Source organism: Notamacropus eugenii, chromosome X (assembly GCF_028372415.1).
Source record: "Notamacropus eugenii isolate mMacEug1 chromosome X, mMacEug1.pri_v2, whole genome shotgun sequence".
Lineage (NCBI taxonomy): Eukaryota > Metazoa > Chordata > Mammalia > Diprotodontia > Macropodidae > Notamacropus > Notamacropus eugenii.
In genome coordinates this window covers 20903044-20920320 of record NC_092879.1, presented here as the reverse complement: position 1 = coordinate 20920320, position 17277 = coordinate 20903044, and the positions used below count along the sequence as shown (strand labels likewise).

General features: G+C 39.3%; 1 protein-coding gene across 13 annotated transcripts in view; it reads right to left on the bottom strand.

The window, feature by feature from the left end:
* The window catches only part of LOC140515876 (uncharacterized), a 32930-nt gene extending 16183 nt beyond the window's left edge, over nucleotides 1-16747 (bottom strand). For 2 of the 13 annotated variants that reach the window (XM_072626691.1, XM_072626698.1), the window contains exons 1-4: nucleotides 16443-16604; nucleotides 15356-15525; nucleotides 13447-13565; nucleotides 12222-12321 (exon numbers count right to left, since the gene is read on the bottom strand). In XM_072626691.1, the coding sequence (XP_072482792.1) occupies nucleotides 12222-12311 (90 nt within the window). In that variant the 5' untranslated portion in view covers nucleotides 12312-12321; nucleotides 13447-13565; nucleotides 15356-15525; nucleotides 16443-16604. Of the gene's footprint in view, nucleotides 1-12221; nucleotides 12322-13446; nucleotides 13619-15059; nucleotides 15141-15355; nucleotides 15526-16442 lie in introns of those variants that run through there. The other 11 variants (XM_072626692.1, XM_072626695.1, XM_072626690.1 and 8 more) reach the window with 11 other exon arrangements.
* Between the last annotated feature and the right edge of the window lie 530 nt (nucleotides 16748-17277).

Genomic DNA, 17277 nt, shown 5'->3' with positions numbered 1-17277 from the left:
CTGGTCATGATTTTATCCTGGAAGAAGCATGATATGACTGGAAGGGATAGTTGGGTAGATAAAGCACAACCCCCTTTTGGTATTTTTAATAATATTTTATTTCCCCCAATTATATGTAAAAATAATTATTAATATTCTTTTCTTTAATTTTGACTTCCAAATTCTTTCCTTTCCTTCCCCATGAGTTTATCCTGAGGGCAGTAGGGATGTCTTGGATTCCAAATGAAACAGAGAAACTGGCAGGAAAGGAAGAACCAGAAATTCAGAGCCTTCTATAAAGCAAAGCCAAAAGAGTTGAAGAGGTGTTATAGTATGTTTACAGTGAAAGTGGAAGGAAATCAGAATTTAAGAATGATAGATTTGATAGGAAAACAAAACTCCCTAATCTGTGACTAATTAGAAATAACATTTAAAAAACAAAGACATACAAAGAATAAAAATGAGGTCATGGAATACTACTGTATTATGCTTCAAATCCAAAAAATGCAAGAGTATCAACCATGCTGTCAGACAATACAAAAGCAAGCATTTGAAAAATAAAAAAGGGATGAACACGCAAAGTATATTTTGCTGAAAGGAACCATAGGCAACAAACCAAAAAAAAAAATTACAAATATAAGTATAACACAATAAATGTAAAATAAAAAATCAATAATACGTGTTTAAATGCCTTAGCATCTAAATTCATAAGGGAAAGATTAACTGACTAACTAGAAAACAGACAGTGACACAAAAGAGATGGGATACTTGAATGTCCCTCTCCTAGTTTTCTATAACAAAGGATATAATAAGGAACTGAATAAATTGCTGGGGAAGCCAGAGCTGAAAGACTTACAAATGAAGAGGTTTGGGGTAGAGGTGTTAGGGGTGCTGGGACCCCAACAATGCCAAGGCAGTGTTGCCTGAAAAGAATTCACACACTTAAGCTGTCTTTCAGTCAAGAGGCAGCTAATTGTAATGCCAATAGAGGCAGACGAAGTTCCTTTCGAGAACTTGCAACTTAATGGGGATGAATCTAGAGCTCATATAGAAAAGGGCATGGGAAAGGAATGTCAGAGATGCTAATTAGGTAATCAAGGGGTCCAGGTGTCTTTGGGAGCTGTGGATGGGAAAGTGTAGGGAGTATACCAGACATTGAGGGAGTTGTCAGAGGCACGGACCTTGGGGATCTGGCACCAAGAGAGTCCTTGGACCAGCCAGAGACAAAAATCCTTGGACCAGACACCCCTGTGTCTGTCCTTTATCTAAGGAATTACAGGGTCAACTCTGTCTGTGTCTGTAACAAGGAGAGAATTTTCTCACGGGGAGGAGGGGGGGGCTGGGTTACTTTCAGAGACATGGTCTTAGGGGTGTGGGAGTCCAGTTCCCATCACCCAATCAACAAGTATGTTCTAAATGTGACTGCAAAAGAACTGAGACATTTTCTCAGGGCCATATGGAATTTTTATAAAAACTGACCACATGTTAGGGAAGAGAGATATTGCAAATAAATGTAAAAATGAAAAAAAAAGTTAATATATTCTTCTTTACAGACCATGCATGATAAAATAGTCACTGTTTTAGAAAGCAGAAACAAAAGCAGAGAGCCAAGTGGAAACTTAATCATGAAATCCTAAATAATGAGAGAGTTAATGAAGAAATAGAAATAAATCATGAAAGAAATAGATTAAAAGAAAGATTAAAACAACATATGAAAAATTTTAGTATGCATCAAAAGCTGTTCTGGTACGAAAAAACATACCCTTATAAATAAATTAATAAAATAGAAAAACATAAGATTAATGAACTAAATATGCATTAAAAATTAAAAAGCCAACAAATAAAGCAAAAATGAGCAAAAAATGAAGACAGATTTAAAAACTACAGGAGCAACAGACAAGCTAGAAACAAAAAATTACTTTAGAAATGATGAATGAAAACAAAAACTGGATCTTTGAAAAGGCTAATGAAATTAATAAACTTTTACATTTATCAAATAACTTTCAGGCATCAAATCAAGTTAACAAATTAGGAAAATCATCTTTCTCCATCCTGTCTCTCTCCCCATTCTTCTCTACCTCCCCTCGCCCTTCTGCTGTACTCCATCTCATCTCTGTATCTGTGTCACCATCTTTTTCCATCTGTCTCTTTTTGCCCCCTCTCCCTCTCTCTCACTGTAACTACTCCATCTTTCATTCTTTCTGTATCTTTCAACCTCTCCCCTACTCCCTACTTGTCTCTATCTGTGTCTCTCACTTCCCCCACCATCCTCAGTCTCTTTATCCATTTCCCTCTCTTCTCCATTCTCCCTTTCCTTTCTCTCTCCCTCCCATTTCCCCCTCTTCCTTTCACTCCCTTCCTCACTCTAATTCTCAGTCTCTCCATCAGTCTCTGTCTCACCCTATCTCCACCTCTCTCCCTCCCTCTCTTCTTCCTGTTTCTCACTCCCTCTAATTCTCTCTGTATCTCCCTTTTTGTCTCAATCACTCTTTCCCCATCCATTTTTCTCAATTTCTGTATCTCTCATTCTGCATCTCTCTCTTCTTTTGTCTCTCTGGCTAACCCCACCTATCTCTTTCTGTCTCTCTTCCTCTCCCTCCTTCTCTTTCTACTTTTTTCTCTCTCCTTCCATCTCCATTCTTGTATCTCTCCTAATTATGTCTCCCTCTCTCCATATTTTCCCTTCCTTCCCTTTCTTGCCCTAAGCACATCTTATTCTTTATCTCTATATCTGTTTCTCAGTCTCTCTCTTTCTCACTCTATCTCTGTCCTCAATTCCCTTTTCTTTTTCCTTCCTTATTCCCCATTTCTCTATTCCTCCCTTCCTTTCTCATTCTGTCTGCATCTCCATTTCACTCTTTTCCAACTCCATCTTTCATTCTCTCTTTTCTCTTGTCCTCTTCCCTCCTTCCCTTTTTTGCACCCCATCTTCATTCTCTCTCCTTCCCTTGCTCCACCTCTAACTTCTCTCTTCCCTCCCTCTTTATTTCCTTCTCTCTACTTCCCTTTCACCCCCATCCCTCTTTCCCTCCCTCCATCTTATTCTCTGTCTGTGTCTCTTTGTGTCTCCATCCTTCTCTGTTCTCCTTTCCTCATTCTCCCTCCTGCCTTCATTCTTTCTTTCTTTATCTCTCTCTGTGTATTTTCTCTCCCCACCATCCATCCTCCCTTCCCCCTCTCTCATTTTTTTCTATCCTCTATCCTTCATCTTGGTCTGTCTCTCCATCTATCCATCCCCCTCCATTTTCTATCTCCCTTTTGCCTTGCCCTCTCCCTCTCTCGAGTCTTCTCTGTTTTCCCTTTCCTTCTTTCTCCATCCTTATATCTCTTTCACTTTTTACCATTTTCCTCTTCCCCATCCCAGTCTCCCTTGTTCCTTGCTTCTTGCCTCATTCTTTCTGTATCTCTATGTCTCTGTCCCTGACTTTGTCTCTCTTTATCTCCCTCATTTCTGTATCGCTCCCTTTTCATTTACTTTGCTCTCTCCCTCACCTTCTTCCCCAGTCTTTCTTCTTCCTTCCCTATATCATTTTCTCTTTCTCCCTGTCCTTCTGTCACTGTGTCACTCTCCTCCTCTCTCTGACTTTCCCTCTGTGTCTCTCTCTCCCTCTTCATTTTCTCTTCTCTCTCCCTCCCTTTCTCCCCTCATCTCTCTTTTCCTACGTTTCATTCTCTCTCTGTCTCTCCCTCACTTCTGTCTTTCTCCCTCCCTATTTTCTTTTCTCTTCTCCTCCCTGTCTCTATCTTCCTCAGTCTCATTCTCTCTGTCTCTGTGTCTCTTATCTCTGTTTTTCTCTATTTCTCTGCCTCTATCTCTCCCTCCCTATTTCCTTTTCTCCCCCCCCTCCCCTAGTCTCTCTCCTCTTCCCTCCCTGCTCTGTCTCTCTCCATTCATTGCTACCTCTCCATCCTCTATCTCTCCCTATGTAATGTTAATGGAATAGGAAGATCTCTGTCCATTAATAGGCCTATGTGACCTGATTTGAGCTCTGGCTCAGCTCACAGCTGTGATACAGCCTAAGTTACAGAGAGCTCATTGTGGAAGGAACTTGCCCAATGGAATGTTAACTGAAATAGAAGGCTGGGGAGAGAGAAGCGAGCGTGTGCAGGTGGAGGGAGGAAACTTTTCTGTGGTGAGGCATAACAGAAGGAACATTTAAGACGTTGATGCTCTCTGGATTGGTGATGAGTACCTTGCTAAATTTTACCTCTTGGTATCCTTATAGTGATATTCTAAATAAGTATTTTGATTTTGCTTTTGAAGAAGAGAGTTTATTATATTTTGAGAATCTACCCTGGAAATCCTATGCATATTCATAGCAGCTGCTATGGGCACTGCATTGGCATTATACCCTATCACTTGCCCATGGCCTTTGTCTCCATTCTTTCAGTATCTCTCTCCTTCCTAATTCCATCTTTATCTCTGTCTCTCTCTGCCTCCCCTCCTCTTTCCCTTCCTCCATCTACCTCTGTCTCAATCTCTCTCTCCCCTCTCCCCTTCCTTCATCCTATCCATCTCTCCTGTCTCCCTCTCCATTCTTATCTCTCTCTCCCTAACTTCAGTCTCTATCTCATTCTCTATTTCCTTTTATTTCTCCTTCCTCTTCTAACCCTTTCTTTTTCCCTGACTCTCTCATTCTCTCTCCATAGTCTCTGTGTATATTCCTTTCTCCTTCCTGTTCCATCCTTCTCTCTCCTCCTCAATCCTTAAACATTTTTCCCTTTTTCTCTCCATCCTCCTTCCCATCTGTCTCTCTCATTCCCTACCTCCAAGTCTCATTCACTCTTTCTGTATCTCTATCCTTCATTGTCTGAGTCAGTCTGTCTCTCATGTGTGCACTCTTTGTTTCTGTCTATCCCTCGCTACCTTTCCCTATGTCTATGTCTCTCCATTCATCCACCATTTCCTCTACATTTTCTATCTCTCCCTGTCTTGTTCTATCACACTCTTCATTCTTCTGTTTGTCTCCCTCATTCCTTCTCTTACCTTTTCCATCATTAAATGTTTCCCATTTTCTCTGTCTTTTGCCCCCTATCTCCCTCTCTTACTCTATCTCATTCTTTCTGTATCTCTATCTCTCCCTTCCCATCCTTCACTCTCTGTGTCCCTATCTCTCTGTCTCTTTCTCCCCCTTCCCACTCTCTCTCCCTCCCTTCTCTCCATGTCTCTTGCTGCTTATCTTTCTCCACTGATGACTACCCCTCCATCCTCTCCCTTTCCTTCCTGTCTCTTCTCCCACCCTCTCTATTCTTAGCTTTCTGTCTTTTTATATTTCTGTTTCTCTCTTCACCCCTTTCCCTTTCTAGCTCCTCCGTATCTGTCCTTATCCATTCTTATCACTGTTTTCCACTCTCTTTCTCTGTTTCTTCCTCTCTCTCTTTCACCCTATCCCTCTCACTCTTCCCAATCTTTCCTGTCTCTCTCTCCATACTTATCTCTTTCTGTTCTCCCTCATTTCGTTCTGTTTCTCCTTCCCTAATTCCTTTTCTTTCTCAGTCCCCTTTTCCTCTTTCCTTTCATCCATCTCTAATTCTCTGTGTCTCTCACTCTATATCTCTTTTTCTCTGCCACTGTTTCAGTGTCAATCTCTTTGGCTCTCTCCACACTATCTCTGTATCTCCATTTCTCCTCCCCCTTCCATTCTTCTCTCTGTCTCTGTCTACCTTATTTCTGTTTTTGTCTCTTTCTCCCTCTCTTTACTTTTCTCTCTGCCTCCCTGTCTCATTCTGCCTTTCTCTATCTCTATGTATCTATTTCTCTGTCTCTCTATGCCTCCTTCCCTTTCTATCCTTCTCTTTCTTTTCTTAGTATCTGACTATCTCCTTTATGATAGTCTGTTTTTTCCTCCCCTTCTCCATCTCTTTTCTCTTCGATATTCTCCTCTCTTTCTTCCTCTCCCTTTCCCACCCCACCATCCTTACTCTCTCTCCCATCTTTGTCTATCCCTCTCCATCCATCCATCATTCTCTCTCCCTGATTCTTCTCTGTCAACCCTTTCCTTCTCTCTACTTCACCATCCTTGTATCTTTTCCCCTTTTCTCTTCATTTTCCTTGCCCCTCTCACTCCCTGGCTCTCTCCTTCCGCTCATTCTCTCTTTTTGTATCATGATGTTTCTCTCTTTCACTGTTTCTCTGTCCCTGACTCTATCTCCTTCACTTCTGTGTCTCTCTCCCTCATCATTTCCTTTGCTCTCTCCTTCCCCTTCTCCCCAGTATCTCTTTTCCTCCCCCTCCTTGTGTCATTCTCTTTTTATCTGTGTCTTTACCTCATTGTCTCTGTGTCTCTCTCACATCTTCTCTGACTCTCTCCATTGTCCTTCTGTATGTCCCTTTTTCCTTCCCATTCCATCTTTCTCTCCATCTCTCCTCTCTGTCTTGTCTCTCTCCCGCAATTTACATATCTGCATGTGTCTTCTGCCACTATCCTTGCTTTCATTCTATCTTTGTCCATCCCTCTCCATCTTTCAATCTCTATCCGTCTCCAACCATCCATCGTTTCCTCTCCATTTTCAATCTCTTGTTTTACCGTGCCCTCTCCCCCTCTTGATTCTTCTCTATTTTCCCTTTCCTTCTCTAATATTATATCTCTTTCCCTTTTTCTCTCCATTTTCCTCCCCACATCTCACTTGCTCCCTTCTGTCTTATTCTCTTTCTGTATCTCTATGTCCCTTTCACTCTCTGATCCCTGACTCTCTCTATCCCTATCTCCCTCACTTCTATTTTCTACTCTCTCCTTTATTTCTCCCTCCCCTTCTCTACCAATCTTTCTCTTCCTCCCTTTCTTAGTCTCTCTCTCTCCTTCCCTCACTGTCTCATTCTGCTTCTGTCCTTCTGTCTCTATTTGTTTTTTCTCCTTTCCATCCTCACCTTCTCTCTCCCTTTCTGTCTCATTCTGTCTCTGTATCTCTGTCTCCATCTCCCTCTCTCTCTCTCTCTCTCTCGAATGGCTGAACAAGTTGTGATATATGAATGTAATGGAATACTATTGTATTATAAGAAATGATGAACAGGAAGACTTCAGAGAGCACTGAAAGGGTTTATATGAATTGATGCTGAGTGAAAGAAGCAGAACCAGGAGAACTTTGTACACAGCAACAACCAGTGTGTGAGGAATTTTTCTGGTAGACTTAGACCTTCACAGCAATTCAAGGACCTAAATAATTCCCAATGGACTCTTGAGGCAAAACACCTTCCATATCCAGAGAAAGAACTATGGAATTGGATCACAGATTGACGCAGACCATTTTCTTTTGTTTTATGGTTTCTCCCATTCATTTTAATTCTTCTATGCAACATGACTAAGGTGAAAATGTATTTAATAGGAATGTGTTGTAGAACCAATATAAGATTGTATGTTGTTTCGGGGGGGGGGGGGGAGGGGGAAGGGAGGAGGAAGGAAGGGGAAAAAATCTAAAATATATGGAACTGATTGTAGAACACTGAAAACAAATAAAATAATTTAGTAAAAAAAAAATATATATCTCTCCCTCATCCTCTATATCTTTCTCCCTCACCCTGTATCTATTTACATTTCTCTCTTACCTCCCATTCTGCCTAAGCCTCTGTCTTATTTTCTCTCTCTCTCTGATTTTCTCTCCATTCCCTTCCTCTGTTCCTCTCTCTCTTTCTCATTCTTGCTTGGTTTCTCTTTCTATTTTTGTATATCTCTCCTGTATCTGTTGTCTGTTTTTCTCTCTCTCTGTCTCTCCCTCTCTCTCCTTTACTTCTCTCTCTTTGTCCCTATTTCCCTCCCTCTTTCCTTAACCTTCTCCCCCAGGCTCTCTCTTCCTCCCTCCCTGTCTCTTGCTCTCTTTCCTTTTTCCTCTCCTTTCCTTCTTCCCTGGCTCATTCTATCTCTGTCTCATTCTCTCTCCCTGTCTCTCTCACTTTAGTCTCTCTCCCCCGCCTCTTTATTTCCTTTTCCTACCTCCTTCCTGTTTTCCCTTAGTGTCTGTCTTCTTCCCTCACTGTCTCATTCTGCTTCTGTCCTTCTATCTCTGCCTATCTCTATTTCTTTTTTCTCTCCTTTCCTTCCTCACCTCCTTTCTTCCTGTCTCATTCTGTCTCCGTATCTGTCTGAATCACTGTCTCTCTGTGTCTGTCTCCATCCATCTCTCTCTCTCATCTTCTATCCTCACTCCTTGTCTTTTTGCCTCACAGTCTCATGCTCTCTCCCCGTCCTTTTCTCTCTCCTTTCCTTCCCCCCTTCCTCTCTTCCAACCTCTCTGACTCATTCTTTCTCTATCTCTATTTCTATTCCTACCTATCTCTCTCCCTCACTTCTGTCTCTATCTCTACCTTACTATTTCCTTTTCCAATCCCTACACATCTCTGTCTCTCTATCTCTCTCTTCCTCCTTTCCTCTGTTTATTTCCACCTCTGTCTCTGTTTCTCTCAGTCTGTTTTTTTTCTTTTCTTCTTTTTTTCTCTCTTAGTCTCTCCATTCTTCCCTCTCTGACTCTTTCGCTCTCTGCCTCCATCCCTGTATCTGCATGGCTCTCCTTTTACCTTCTATCGCTATCTCTACCTTCCTGTTTCCTTTTCTGTCTTTCCCCCAATCTTTCTCTTCCTCCTTTTTATCTCACCCCCTCTCTCTCCATGTTATTTTCTGTCCACTTCCTGTGTTCTTCTCTTTCCCACTCTCGGTCTCATTCTCTCTTGCTTTCTCTATTTGTCTTAATCTCTCTATGTCTGTATATCTCTCTTTCTCTCTCACTCCTTTATTTCTTTCTCTTCTTCCTTATTTCCTTTTTTCTTTCCTTCCCCTTCTCCCCCAGGCTCTCTCCCACCCTCCTTGTCTCTCTCTCTCTTTCTCCCTCTCACCCTGTCTCCCAGTTTCTGCCTCTCTCTCCCTCTCTTCTCAATCTTTCCTTCCTTCCCTCCCTCTCTGGCTCATTCTGTCTTTCTCTTTCTCTGTGTCTCACTCTGGTCTCTCTCTCCTCCTTTCTATACCCTTTCCTCTTCTCCTCCTTCTCCCTTAGTCTCTGTCTTCTTCCCTCACTGTCTCATTCTACCTCTGTCCTCTATTTCATTTTTTTCTATCCTCTCCTTCCTCCCCTCCTCTCTCTTCCTCCTCATTTCCCTTCCTCTTTCCTTAACCTTTTCTGCCAGGCTCTCTCTTCTTCCCTCATGGTGTGTCTCTTTCTCCTCTTCCCTTCCTGTCTTACAGGTGCCTAGGAGCATCTCTGAAAAGAGCTGCACAAAATCCCTAAAGGTTGCAACGGTGTGCCCTCCACCCTGGAAGCAGAGGTGGGAAAATGATCAAGAAACAGAAAAAAATCCTCTGACTACTGAAAGTTACTATGGTGATAAGGAAGTTCAAAACACATACTCAGAAGAAGATAATAAAGTCAAAGCTCCTACATCCAAAGTCTCCAAGAAAAATATGAATTGGCCTCCAGCCACGAAAGAGCTCAAAAAGGATTAAAGGATTTTGAAAATCAAGTAACAGAGGTAGAGGAAAAATTGGGAAGAGAAAATGAGATGCAAGAAAATGATCGAAAACAAGTCAACAGCTTGGTAAAGGAGGTACAAAAAATACTGAAGAAAATAACACCTTAAAAACAGACTAGGCCAAATGGTAAAGAAGTCCAAAAAGCCAACAATAAGAAGGTTTTAAAAAGCAGAATTAGCTGAATGGAAAAGGAGGTACAAAAGCTCACTGAGGAAAATAATTCTTTAAAAATTAGAATGAAGCAAATGGAAGCTAATGACTTTCTGAGAAATCAAGAAATTGTAAAACAAAACCAAAAGAATAAAAAAAGGAAGACAACATAAAATATCTCACTGGAAAAATAATTGACCTGGAAAATAGATCCAGTAGAGATAATTTAAAAATTATTAGACCACCTAAAATCCAGGATCAAAAAAAGAGCCTAGATATCATCTTTCAAGAAATTATCAAGGAAAACTGCCCTGATATTCTAAAACCAGAGGGTAAAATGGAAATTGAAAGAAGCCACCAATCACCTCCTGAAAGAGATTCCAAACTGAAAACTGCCAGGAATAGTTTCACCAAATTCCAGAATTCCAAGGTAAAGGAGAAAATATTACAGGCAGCCAGAAAGAAACAATTCAAGTATTGTGGAGTCACAGTCAGGATAACACCAGATTTAGCAGCTTCTACATTAAATGACTGGAAAGCTTGGAATACGATATTCCAGAGGAAGTAGGATTACAACCAAGAATCATCTACCCAGGAAAACTGAGTATAATCCTTCAGTGGAAAAGATGGATATTCAATGAGATAGAAGATTTTCAAGCATTTTTGATGAAAAGATCAGAGTCAAATAAAGAATTTGACTTCCAAATACAAGACCCAAGAAAAGCATGAAAAGGTAAAATAGAAAAGGGAAATCATAAGGGACTGAATAAGTTTAAATTGTTTACATTCCTATATGGAAAGATGATATTTGTAACTCAAAACACCTTTTATCATTATTAGGGTAGTTAGAAGGAGTATACATAAGCAGAGGGCACAGGTGTGAATGGAATATGAAAGGATGATAAATTAAAATAAAATTAAGAGGTGAGAGAAATGTACTGGAGAAAGAGAAAAGGAGAAGGGTAAATTATCTCACATAAAAGAGGAAAGAAAAAGTTTTTACAGTGGAGGGGAAGAACCTGGGAAATGTGAGGGTGAGTGAGTCCCTCAGACAAAGAAGTGATGGTGTCTGAATACAGGTTGAAGCATACTTTTTTATTTTATTTTTATTGAGTTTTCTTTTTGTCTATGTTTTCTTTCACAACATGACTATCCTGGAAATGTTTTCCCAGACTACACATGTATAACCTATATCAAATTGCTTGCCTTCTCAATGGGTGTTTGGGGGAAGCATGGAAGGGACAGAATTTGGAACTCAATTTTAAAAATGAATGTTATAAATTGTTTTTACATGTAACTGGGGAAAAATAAAATACTAAATATTGGAAAAATGAAGAAAAAAATTGGTAAAGATAACAAAAGAGGTTAACATGTTAGAGAGATTGGGCAAAGAGGGCACACCGACACCTTTGGTGGTGCTGTGAATGGCTATATCCATTGTGGACAGCAGTTTAGAATTGTACAAAAAGTGACTAAAATGTCCAGATCCTTTGACTCAGAGATTCTATTATTAGGCTTATATCTCAAGGAGGCCATTTTCTTATCAAGAAGAAAAGTTGCTACATACACCAAAATACTTATAGCATCAGTTTTAGGGATAGCAAAGAATTAGAAACAAAGTAGATGGCCATCATTTGGGGAATGACTAAACAAATCATGCTACTCAGTGTAATCAAATGCTGTATGGATGAGTGTGAATTGAGAAAAATATGGTAAGGGCTGCATGAACTAAAAGACACTCACACAAAGTTAAAATAAGGGGCTGGAGCAAAATCTATTATGTTTCACCTGAAGTAATAAAAAGAGGTGGCAATCTTGATTTCATAAAAAGCAAAAATAAAAAAAGTAGACCTAATTAAGACAGATAATCAGGGAAATTACATCTCGATAAAAGGACACAGAGACAATGCACGAGAGGCATAGCATCCAAATTCTTAAAATAAAAGTTAAATGAATTACATAAGGAAAGAGATAGTGAAACTATACTAGTGGGGGACCTGAATTTACACTTCTTAGAATGAGAGAAATCTAACCATAAAATAAAGAAGACAGAAGTTAAAGAGATGAATAGAATTTTAGAAAAGATAGATATATGGACCTCTGGATAAAACTGAATGGGAATAGAAAGGAGAATCCATTTTTCTAAGCTGTACATGGCATCTTAGCAAAAACTGACCATGTATTAGGGCATAAAAATCTAATAAATGCAGGAAAGCAGAAATATTAAATGCACCCTTTCCAGATTAAAATACAGTCCAAATTGTATTCAATAAAGGACCTTGGGAGCATAGACTAAAAATTAACTGGAAACTAAATAATCTAATCCTAAAGAATGAGTAGGTCAAAAAACAAATCATAGTTAACAATCAATAATTTTATTAAAAATGACAAAACCTTTCCTAGGCTCACTGTAACTATGGCTCATGGGTTCAAGAAGTACCTGAAGCATGTGGTCACCTTCAAGCACTAGATGCTAGATAAGCAAATTGACATGTTTTATGTGAGCTGAGGGAATATCTCCCACTCCTGGTCTTCTGCAAATGATAAGAGTATACCCTGATGGGGGATGAGGTTAATAAGATCTGCATGTAGTGGTTTATCAAGATTTTTGGCAACATCCACAGAGATATGACTTACCCTGCTAGCTTCAACGAAATCGTCAGCACTGAGAAAACTGGCAAGCCTTTCCATCTGATCTATGACACCAAGGGCCACTTCACCATTCATTGTATCACAGCTGAGGAGGCAAAGTACAAATTATGCAAAGTGAAAAAGATCTTTTTGGTCACCAAAGCCATTCCCCATCTGGTAAACCATCATGGTAAACCACACCATTCACTATCCAGATTCTCTCATTAAAAGGAATAATACCATTCATGTTGATCTGGTGCCTGGCAAAATCACAAATTTCATCAAGATTGATACTGGTCATCTGTGTATGATGACTAGTGTAGTTAAATTGAGTCAAATTGGCATGATCACCAAAAGGGAGAGACATCTAGGCTCTTCTCTGATTACTAAATAATCAATTGCTTACCTTCTTAATGAGTGGGGGTTGGGGGATGGGGGGAATTTGAAACTCAAAATTAAAAAAAAGAAATGTTAAAAATTTTTGATTTAAGCAATAAAAAAGGAATTTCCCCAAACATTTAAACAATTAATTTCAATACTACATAAAGAGTATTTTTTTTAAAAGAGGTAAAAATAGGATCCTATGAAATCTAAGACAAAATATGGTCTTGGCAAATAAACACAGGGAGTCAAAGAGAAAGAAAATTATGACCAGTTTCAAGAATGATTATTGATAAGAGAGCTTTAAATAAAATATTAGCAGGTAGGCTATGGTATACTAGGATCAAGCTTCACTTATAGCAGGAATGAAGGTCTACTTCAATATTAGGAAAAGTATAAACAAAATTAACCATATTGCTAGCAAAACTCACAAAATTATATGATTATTTCAATAGATGCAGAAAACAGTTTTGATAAAATACCAATTCGTGTTTAAAAAAAAACCAAAAAGTATTGGAATAATTGGAAAGCTCATTAAAATGATAAGAGATAGCTATTTAAAATTAAGAGAAGTAATATCTTTAGGAAGGATTAGGTAGAAGCTCTTCCAATATAATAAGGGATGAAACAAGGCACTGCTATTCGATATGTTGCTACAAATTCAAGGCAGAGAAAACAATTAAAACATTTTGAAGAAATAAGCATTGGAAAGAAACACAACTATCACTTTATATGCATAACAGAACGTTTTTCTTAAGAAATCAACTAAAAAACTCATCAAAACAATGAACAACTTCAGTAGAGTAGCATATTATAAAATAAACCCAGACAAATTATTCAGCATTTGTACATATTGCCAATAAATCCATCAGGCAGGCTGGCTCTTTGACGGAGATACAACTCTCTTTTCCCATTCTTTTCAACTGTTCTATCCACCAGGCTCAGGGTATTCTTAGGGATTTTATCATCCTTAAAACAAAAAGAGACACAGGGTACAATAGAGTTATTCACTTCATCTAATTTCTACCAGGGTGCTGTATTCACCCTGTCCACTAGGTACAAATCTGACGCTATAATGAGCATAGCATCAAAGGATGAATTCATGGTGTGGGACCCCCTAGGGATTCTGAGGTCGGTAAATGTCCTCCTCTGTCATTAGAGAAATCTGGAGATTGTTAATCCTGAAAATGAACAGGCAGTACCTTTTTTTTTTTTTTTTTGCTATCAATAATTATATGCATTTTTTCCATTAAGATACAGTTCTGTCCATGTGGCAACACTGTTCACATTGTGTGGCATTTTAAAAAGAGAGTCTGACGTGTCCTCCACTACGGCCAAGAGCACACATTGTAGGCTATGGAGAAATTAGAGGAGCAAGGGAAAAAATTACCTTTTACATATACAGATAAGTGAAGAGATCATGAGCAAGTAAGTTACACAGATGATTACAGAAAATAAAATGAACAATTTTGATTTTCTAAAACTGAAAAAGCTTTCACACAAATCTAATGCAATTAAAATTAGAAGGGAAACTGGCTAATGGGGGAAAATCTGCAACAAATTTGTCTATTAAAGGTTTTATATCATATATATGTATGTGTGTGTATATACGAAATTAATCCAAATTTATCAGACTAATATTCATTTACCAATAGATAAACGTCCAAAGGCCATAGCCTTCAAAAAAAGAAATCTCAGCAATCAAAAACCATATGATAAAATGCTCCAAGTTACTAATAATTATAGAAATGAATATTAAAGCTACTTTTGAGTTTTTACTTCCCTCCCAAACTTACTGGTAAGGATGAAAAATCAAACACATACACACACCAGCTGTGTGTGTGTGTGTGTGTGTGTGTATGTGTGTGTGTGTGTTATTTTATTTCATTAAATTGTAAATTCCTTTACACAGGGACTGTCTTTTTTTTTTAGGGGGGGAGGGTATTTATATCCCAGTGCTTAGCATAGTGTCTGCCACATAGCAGGCCCTTAATAAATGTTTAGTGACAGCTAATGAGCCAAACAACAAATACTGGAGAGGTTGCAGGAAAATAGGCACGCAGAAATCATTGCTGGTAGAGATGGAAATTGGTCCAGATGTATTGGGAAGCAAGTCATAATTGTGTCCCAAAATTGTACCACATGAGGAGCAAAGAGAAAAGGAAAAGGATCCATACAAACAAAAACATGTATAGAAACATTTTTTGAAGAAGCCAAAACCTGGAAACAAAGGGGGTTTGCACATTTGGTGAAATAACTAAATTCTGATCTCTGACTGTAAAGATAGCATAATATTTTCCTGTGCTATAAGAAATGGATAGTTCCAGAGGAACCTGGGAAGATTCTTAAGATCTGATATAGACTGAAGTAACAACATTATGGAGAGGAAAAAAATTTTTTTTAAAGCTCTTAGAACCCTAAGTAATGCAGTTCACAGGACTACAGGTGAATCATGCTACCCACCTTCTGCCAGAGAGGTGACGGACTGAAAATCCAGAACAACACCTGCCTATTTGGACATGGTCAAGATGGGAATCGGTTTTGCTAGAAAATACATATTTATTGTGAGGGTTTTGTCCTTGTTGTTGAGGGGAAGGGGGTGCCACTGGGAGGAAGTAATAAAGGCTTATAAAAATAAGTTAAAAAAACTCAAAATAAAAGAATTACTTTTCCCAGTCCAAATAAATTGGTTTGATATCCTATAAAGGACCCATCTTTTTGTGCATTTTTAAGTAGGTAAGATGGGGAGTTGTCCATACCTGGCTGACCTCACAAAGCTATATTAGCTCTGCATTCAGTTCAGTGAGCCTAAAAGAGGAGGGGTTTGCCCTTGGAAAGACGTCAGAACTCTGATCAATGCAATGACCAATCGAGATCCTAGAAGACCGATGATGAATCACTGGACCCACATCTTGACAGCTGAGGAAATCTAGATGCAGAATAAGACACATTTTGAGACACAGCCAAAATGGGGATTTGTTTTGCTTGACGATAACATATTTGTTACAAAGGCTTTTTTTTTTCTTTTTCTTTCTTTTTATTTTCATGAAAGGTGGTATGGGAGGTAAAGAAAATAGAGTTGGGGGAAAAGGGAAAAAATAAAAATAAAAAAAAAAAGACCGTCATTAAGGCATCTAAAAAAAAAAAAACGTACCGACGAGAACAGAAAGAAAGCCGAACAGGAGTACTGGAAGCTTTGAAAAATACAGACTGAATCTACTACATATATATGTGTATTTTTTAATATAATATATATATATTTTTAAATATAATATATATGTATGCATTTCTTAAAAGCCTAAGCTATAGATAACATATCAACAGGTACATGAGCAATCCCTCTTTTCTGTGGTATTACGTGCAAGGCAATGTTTATTTGATCCGCATTTGTTCCGTCTCGGAATAATAATAAATGAATGAATAAATAAATAAATAAATAAACGAATGAATGAACATGAAAACGTGCAAAAATAAGAGGTATTTCGTAGCTTGGCTTTTCTTTGCCCACCACCACCCACCAGTCCCACCTTGAGGGACGCGCTCCACCGAGGGGCTGGGGAGGGGGAAGGGAAGATGGCGTGCCGTTGGGGCACAGCCTGGCGGGGGAGGGGGAATTACCGCAGACGCTCCAGAAGGATTTTCATCCCTTCCACCCGACCCCCAACTGACAGACTGAGGCCCTGGCACATCCACCTGCGGATCCATCCACGGGTGAAATCCAAAAGACTCTGTAGGAAGGACTGGGGGGGGGGGGGGGGGGGGGGGCAGGGGGGGGGCGCCGAGCACATGTACAGGGCTCTAGGCGTTCCGAAGAGGTAGTAAAAGGGATGCCCCGCAGGGCCTTACCTCCCACACACACCTCCCACCGGGGATCAAGCAGGCCGGGGATCTGGAAGCAGGAGACGGACAGAGCTGGTGCTGCCCGCAGTCCCTTTTCCGCAGAATGCGCAACACCAGCCCAGGTGAAAACCGCAGTAAGGAGGAGACCGGTGACGTCACGGGGGAGGCGAGACTGATCAGCCAATGGAACGCAAATCATGCCACTGGAGGCTCGGGGGAAGTGCCGCCTCCGCAGAACAAATCAGGCAGACAGGCAATAAATCAACCTTTCTTGAGCCCCTACTATGTGTGAGGCATTAATTAGGCAAGAGCTGGAAATCAGAGAAAGAAGCGATCATCTCACCGAACAATCTGATAAAATTACAAAATATACTGAAATTTTCAGGATTCAGGCAAGGCAATCCTGATGTACAATTTATCTTTCCAAATAAATTCATGAATAAAAGAAAAAACCAAAAGACCAAAAGAAAAAGAAAACTGGAAAAGAAATAAATAGGGAGGAAAAAAAACAACTGTATACAAAGGAAAGCCTTGAAAATAAAAGAAGAAATGAATAAAATTTGGGCAAAAACAAATCAAATAGACCAATAGCTGATTTATTATTTTTAAAGGACAACCAAATTTCCAGTATTTTTTAAATAAAAAAAAGAATAAAGATCAGTCAATCAATTAACGTTTAAGAAGTGCCTATTATATACCAGGTACTGTGTGCTAAGCCCCAGTGATAGAAAAAAAAAAGGGAAAAGACAGTCCCTGCTTTCAAAGAGTTCTTTCCTCTAAAGGCAGGAAGACAGTAAGCAAACAAATATGTACAAAGATGCTACATACAGGATAAACAGGA